The 7,389-nt window shown below is 41.2% G+C and overlaps 1 protein-coding gene across 1 annotated transcript; it reads right to left on the reverse strand.

The window, feature by feature from the left end:
• Positions 1–3,832: 3,832 nt before the first annotated feature.
• sp8b (sp8 transcription factor b) lies at positions 3,833–5,610 on the reverse strand. Its single transcript, XM_041794158.1, has 2 exons — positions 5,590–5,610; positions 3,833–5,173 (listed from the first exon to the last, which is right to left on the reverse strand). Exons 1-2 carry the CDS (start codon positions 5,608–5,610, stop codon positions 3,833–3,835), a joined length of 1,362 nt encoding a protein of 453 aa, XP_041650092.1.
• Positions 5,611–7,389: the final 1,779 nt, after the last annotated feature.

Consider the following 7,389-nt stretch of genomic DNA (forward strand, 5'->3'; position numbering starts at 1 on the left):
GACCTTCGTCCCGTTTGGCTGTAGGCCTCTTCGCCCTGGCGAGTATGGACCCCCTCTCTGAGGCAGTGGCAGGATGTTTGTGTGAGGCTCAGGTGAGGCTGCAACACTCTGGGAAGGTGTTAATGACATGACAACACAGAGCCATGCAAAGTGAGACTAAAGACTGAAAGTACCCTGTGCATGGTAAATTTCTAACTTTTACTAGTCATCTGTCTCAACCACTTATTTATTTGTTTTTCACCAAACACTTGTTGAATGACTAAAAAATGATCAAATTAAGTTAAAGTAGCCAGTATTTTATTGATACTGCTGTTTTCTTTAAATCACTCATGCGTTATGTTTTTTTTCCTGATATTGTCTCAGTGACAGTGTCTCCTTTTGTAACAAAATGAATTTTATATAAAAAACAAGAAAGTTAAACTGTTTTCTAAAGGATAAATTATTAAAAAATCATATATATTCATGTTTTTTCCTCTAATAACCAAACAATTCAAGTTCTAAAGGTAAATAGAAATTTTTGTTCTGGCGTGCACATAAAAAAAAATCTTTTGTAAAAAATATAAAGATACTGACTCTGTAAATGTCTCTCGTATTCAAATCCAACTGCAAGATTACCCCAAAGCCCCTCCGCTCTGCTATCTCAGTTTTTTATTGAACTTTTACAGGTGTCTCTTTAAACTTTGTGGTTTCAGCAGCATTTTCTGCAGTTCCCCATCATCACATAAACAGTGGTAATTAACAGGAAGATGCACGAGTAAAACGAGCCCCTACTCAGAATTAACTGAGTTTATATGTATATGCTTTTTTTGCTTTTGGTCTTTTTAGTGCCTTAAAAATATACATTTTAGAAACCTTTGCTGTGTTTTCATTTGCCTTTTTTGCAACAGTAATTGGGGAATATGTCCGATAAACAGAGAAATATCCATCACTCTCATTAGATGTGCTTTTGGACATTGGATGTAGGTGATGATAGGCACACTGTAAAGCTTTCTAGTTGTTTTCCATTCACTTCTAAGCTTCTGTTTTCAGAGTCTGTGTGCCTCTCAGACAGTGACATCAAACACTATATGTTATTTTACAATCTACTGGTTAGTTAAACCAGTGGTTCTCAAACAGCTAAGTGCAGTGGTGTGCCTTGAGGTGAGTCTATGTGTGCCTTGGGCATTTTTAGAACCATACATTATTACTACAACTATAAAGATACTATTACATGTGTTACAGTGGCAAGTTTGCAAATATATGAACATGGTGCGCCTTGAGATTTTGGCTTGATATTCAGTGCACCTTTGACAAAAAAAAAAGTTTGAAAACCACTGGATTAGACAGACTTTTGTCATCACTTTTCATAGTTCTTATTAGGGCGGAAGTGTTCATCCTCTGACTCCAGCTTTGTTAAATGAATCCCTCAAAGTTCTGTCCAAGACTTCTGCACAAACAGTCTTAAGTTTAAAGATGGTTTCACACGACAAAACTAAAATAGAGCTCACTCAGATGCCAAAATCTAACATTTCTAACAGCAGTTGAATTCCTGGTGTGTTATTGAGCATGGAGACGCTAGATGGCGCTACAAAGCTGCGCATAAAGAGCACAGAGAACAGAAGTTTGAAAGACCCTGGCTTCAGTTCATGATAACGATCAGCCAGAGACCGAAAATGTATAATTAAAAAAAAAATCAAACGTGAAAAAGGATCATATTTTGGCCGTGCTCAGTATTATTATTTTTACCCGAATTAAGATGATGATGTCCAACCTTGTGGCTCAGACGATAACTGGGTTTGAGAAATTTAACTCGGAAAAGAAACCAACAAAACACATTTAAAAAGGGAAACCTGGGGGCATCTCTGTTATCAGTTTAAATGTGGAAAAATAATAAAAATCAAAGCTTATAAAGTTTAATAAAGGCCTCAGGTATGTGCGTAAAATCAATTGTTGCGTTTATATAAAATATATAAAATGAGCAACATGTACAAGAAAAGAGAAATAATTTTAATACAAAAATGAACAGAAGTTTGATTATTTAAAACATTAAATTAAGAATAATAAACTCAAACTTCATTTCAAGTTAAGCCCAAATTAAAGGGAGTAAGGAGACTCAAACCCACAATTTCCTTAAACTTAACTATGGACTAAATTCCATAATATCAAAATAATAATGTAGACAGTTTAATCGTTTGCGCGTTGACACAACATATTACGCATTGATTTGTGCCTCGTGAACCGTGTGCGTAATTGTGCCTAAATAAAAAGTTTGATCACAAGGAATTGAAACCACCTTAATTCTGAATTTGAAGGAAATTCTGGACAAAACACAACAGAAAAAAATAGTAGAATGTATCTTTGTAAATACAGTAAATGACAGCCTGTTAAGGAGTGGTTGGATTGCACTATAGTCGTAGATTGACAAAATTGATGGTGTGTGACCTGCGTTAACTCCATCCTCAGGGAACTTAGTTCCATTTTCACGCTCAACAAAAAATCATACAAGGACCCGGACCTTTAATTTGACAGAGAAAAATCCCACAGCACTAATAATTCTTTCTGATAGAGATTATTATTCATTTAATTGCGTAATTTTGTAATTAGAAAAACTTTAATTTGAAGGTGAGGCCCTTGTCTTGCCATAGGCCATTTTCCCACTCTGGCCTAAAACAACTTGAGCTGTCAAGAGAGCAACACCTGCATTATTCCACAATAAAAGACATTATCATTATATAATTTAACATAATCAAATAGACTCGATGCTGTTTCATTATTTTAGTCGACTCGACAATAAGACAAAGCTGATCTGATCTGAATCCATACTGACTTTATTGAGTGGCTCACATAAAAAGCCATTCTCGGAGGAGGAAAAAAAAAAGTCATTGTAAAATTAAAATCACTTTACAACATGCTTGCTTAAATTAAACGAGTGGGTAAACAGTAACTGATTTTCCAAAACCTTTTACAAATAAATTCAAAGTGCGCCTAATGATAGACCCCTAAATACAAGAAAAACTGTTGGTTAAATAGAAGTCCCCACAATACATTTCATTATCATGTCAAAGAAAAATCAAAGTACATTTCATCGTATATTTCAAATATTTACTAGAGTCAATATACAACTAGAAATACCTATACAAAATCAGCGTCTCCTGGACAAATACATTACTCACCTTTACATGGGGCTGTAATTCTTCTAACCTACATTTCTCAGTATTTACAACACATTTTTGCAGCTGCTTTACTTACAGACTGCGCACTAATGTAGGCTGTGGTGTATGAATTAATATGAGATTTAAAAAAAAAAAAACCAACAGCTGATGATGGGAGCAGACGCATAAATGGAACCTATGCCAGCCCAAACTCTACAGGTATTTGTTCGCACCGAGCAGCCCGTCTAAACTGCACATCTCCTGCTCGATAATAAAGTGCCACAGTTTGGTTTTGAACAATATGACTGACAGCAGTAGCACAACTTGCATTGCAGGCCTACATTTTTCACAGCAGTGTTTTTTTTTTTGTTGTTGTTGTTGTTTTTGTTTTTGCATTTTAAGGAAATAAAACATCAATTTTAAATCATACTGCAAAATTTAAAAAAAAAAAAAAACAGCTGTGCCCTGTCCCAGTGTGCCCACAAGAAATGATTACACTTCAGATGTATTAATGAGAGAATTGTGATGGTACGGCTTATTCTGTTATTTTTAGCTTGAAACACTTGGAAAAAGTCAAGGATTTAGGCCTTTTCTCGTTGAATAACAACGTATGCATACACTAAAGTATGTCCACTTTCAGGTCCGCTCGGACATCACAACACTTTGTTGTTACAGTTAATTTTACTTCACTCTAGGGACTTTTAGAGGCCGTTCATGCCCACTCCCTGGGTGGACTCAGGTGGGTGCAACAGGTCGGGCGAATGGCACGGAGGGCTCCCCGGCGCGCTGTGCTCGCTGTCGGTATCACTTCCCCTCTTTCCTCCGCTGCCCCCGGAGCCAGAGCCGGCGGACCCTCCGGCGCTGTGAGTCTTTACGTGTTTGCTCAGGTGATCGCTCCGCATGAATCTCTTGTTGCACACCGGACAAGCGAACCGTTTTTCCCCGGTGTGCGTGCGTAAATGTCGCTGCAGCTCGTCGGAGCGCGTGAACCTCTTTCCGCAAAAGAGCCAGTTGCACACAAACGGCCTCTCGCCGGTGTGCCACCTCAAATGCGCCTTGAGGTGTGACGTTTTTCCGTACACCTTTCCACAGCCGGGGATGTGACAGCTGTGGAGACCTTTCCTCCGGAGGCTCGCGCCCGCCGGTCCCAGTCTTTCCGCCTCCTGGCAGTTAGGACAGTCGCACGTGGCTCTGCCTGAGTACCGGCGGGCGGATGACCTCGGAGACCCCGCTAAAGACGCAGGTGGTGCCCCGGAGAGCATAGTCCCCCCTGCTCCGGCTAACGGAGAGGGGCTCGTGTCCGGATAAGAGGATAACACCGGCTTGAAACCGTCCATCAGGTGCTGGCCGGTTGTCAACAGGTGTGGAGAGGGGCTCGTGCTGAACGCAGAGTGACTTAAAGTGGAGTAATCAGAATTATATCCGCCCAGAGGAGAGTGCAGGGACGTCTGCAGCCCACCGGAGTGTAAGGACGTCTGTAGTGCTGCTCCGTTTGGGTTCTGAACGTCAATCCATCCCGCTCCCACATCCCACCACGCGGACGCTCCGGTGGTGCCGACCTCTCCTGTGGGGATCCCGGGATGAGACGATTTGAACCAGGACTCGTATGGGTGCGCCACGCTCATCCTCGGATAGATGCCCTGCAGACTGTCCACTGAGGTGTGCACCTTTGAGATGAAGACAGGCTGGTGGCTGGACTCCTGAGAGCTGCTCGACACAGAAGCCTGGAAAACAGAGTAATCGTTTCCAAAGTGTGAACCTGACGAGGTCCCGGAGGTGAGGGAAAAGGCGCTCGATCCACTTGAGCTGTTGGTGCCGAAAGAGTCCGTGATGCCGGATCCGTTACGGGACACCCCGAAGCCGGACAGGCCGGATCCGAGGCTGCAGCTGCTCGCGGCGGCTGCTCTTTTCCACGGGTGGAAGCCTTTTCCAAAAGACGAGGAATTATCCGAAATAGTGGAGGGTGAAGGGCTCGGACTCCCTATTTTGTTGCATGTTGCAGCTAGCATGGCTAAAGGAGTCGATCCTAACCTCGGCTCCTCCTGGAGGGAAAGAAAAGCAGAGAGTGAGTGAGTGGTCAGTCTGACAAGTTAAACAGGTTCAGTGCTGAGACTTCTATGTGCAATGTTTAGCTCCAAAGAGAAAAAGTTAGTCTTCGATTGAGATTAGTGAGCTTTTTGTTAGTGTTTTAAAAGTTTTATGGTAGATTCTTATCACCTCCTACCTGGACAAAAAGAAAGTAGAGAACTTAAACGCGACACAGCAGCGCTTACAAATGCATGCCAAACAGGACAGCAAGGAAAACACAAACTTGTATTTCACAGTCTGAGCTTTCTCACACTTAACCGCTTTCCTGAAAAATATGACTGACGCTCTGCCTCTGCTGTAAGTTTGATCCCCCTCCGCCGGACAATGACAAAAACTAATTAAACCAGCAAGAAAAGTCCTTTCGACTCACCCCTAGAAGTGAAGTTGCCATCACACAAAAACAGTGCCCTCCTCAGAGGATCTTTTTATATTTATGAATCAGAGCACTGTTTTTTTAGAGGTGTGCAATACAATGATGTGTTCCGCCCATTCTTCCACAATTGTAGGCTCCTCTCCGGGCTTTGAAGTGCCGCTGTGACACGGGCGACCAATCAGCGGCCTCGTCCCGCCGCACCGCCACACAAACCACCGTGAGGTCATCAATAGAGCGCCCTCAGACAGCTCTCCACCCTCCTCCACCCCCCCACCGCCCCCTCCATAAGAAAAGACAGCGGAAGGAAGGTAAAGTTAAATGAGAGTGAATTAGGAAGGAGGAATTAGGGGGCCACTTATTGAAATTTTACAGAACATCACGTTCCATAAATTTGATGAAAGCAGGACGATGAGTTTGGCTTTTGTCATGTAGGTGGACTGTGATAGGCTAAAAAAAAAAAGGTTGGTAGACTTTGACCAACACCTGAAAGTTCCCAACTCGACAGAGTTTACTTTAAATGCATTTAACTCGAAATTAACCGTATTTTTGACGTTTTAAACACGACGCTGCTCCTCAGTTTGATCTTTCAGCGTAAAAAAGTTTGACGCCATCTTTTTTCATCAACAGCCTGAGCGTGCTTAAAATGTCACTCAACTCCACGTCATCCTGCACGTTTCTATTTAACTTATTATAATTTTAGTATAGAGGTTTTACATCAATTTAAAACTGCCAGTTTTTGCACTCTTAAAACTTCAAATTGTGTCTTTATTTTAAAATGTATGCTGTGTATTTTCATTTCCCTCTTTATCGAAACTTCACTTGACTCTGGCATAAATAACCCCGCGGGATTTTTGCATGCTTTAACTTCTGAAGAGTTAATATACACAAACTATTACACAAGATACAACGGTTGCCTTGTTCTGCTGGTGCTCCTATATTACACCGTCTCAAACTTTCACATTACTGTAATTGTGCTCAATTATCTTCTGCTGTTTTGATTAAAACGTGGTGGATGGAGCATTCCGCTGGAGGATGATTCATTTTTATGATGCTTTTAAAACAACACACGAAGAAGATGGCGGGAGGGGGGTGGTTATTTTGGATTATTTTGCTAAGAAATGAGCTAGCTGTAGAGATGGTATATTGACAGTGTTGGTGCGCCAGGTTAGCAGAGATAATTTATTAAAGTAAGAGCTCATACTCCGTGTCAGGCTGAAAACAAAATAAGCTGTTTTTATTGAATGGGTTCATCACTTTGCACAGTGACATTTAGTTAAATGTATAGGGGAAAGCTGCTGTTACATAATAAGAAGTTGTAGGCTAAACGCGCGTTGAACCCTGGGACTGTGGGCGCTATTAGCATGCAGTGTGCACCGGAGGCATAAATTTCATTTGAATTTCAAATTTAATAACGCAGGAGGTTTTTAATCATCCGCACTTTTATTTGTTTGATATTAACATGCTTATTGACCGGCTCTGTTGACCAGCTTGGTCATTACAGGACAGGGAAAAGTTAATTAAAACGACCAGGGATTATTCATCACATCATCTGCCTAACCCATGTCGCTTCCTTTATTACACAGCGTGATAGATGGACTCTCTGATTAATTCTTGTGTTTCTAGGATTGGACAAGAGCTTTTGGATTAATTTACACCGCTTTACCTTCAGGCGTAAAAAATAAAGTTATAGAAAAAGTAGCAAAGGGCCAAAATGACTGAAATGTCACAAAATGAAAAAGAAAACCTCTTAGAAATACACATGCACTTATTTTTATTTTTATTCTCAAACCACGTTTT

The sequence above is a fragment of the Cheilinus undulatus genome, linkage group 8, assembly GCF_018320785.1.
Source record: "Cheilinus undulatus linkage group 8, ASM1832078v1, whole genome shotgun sequence".
Lineage (NCBI taxonomy): Eukaryota > Metazoa > Chordata > Actinopteri > Labriformes > Labridae > Cheilinus > Cheilinus undulatus.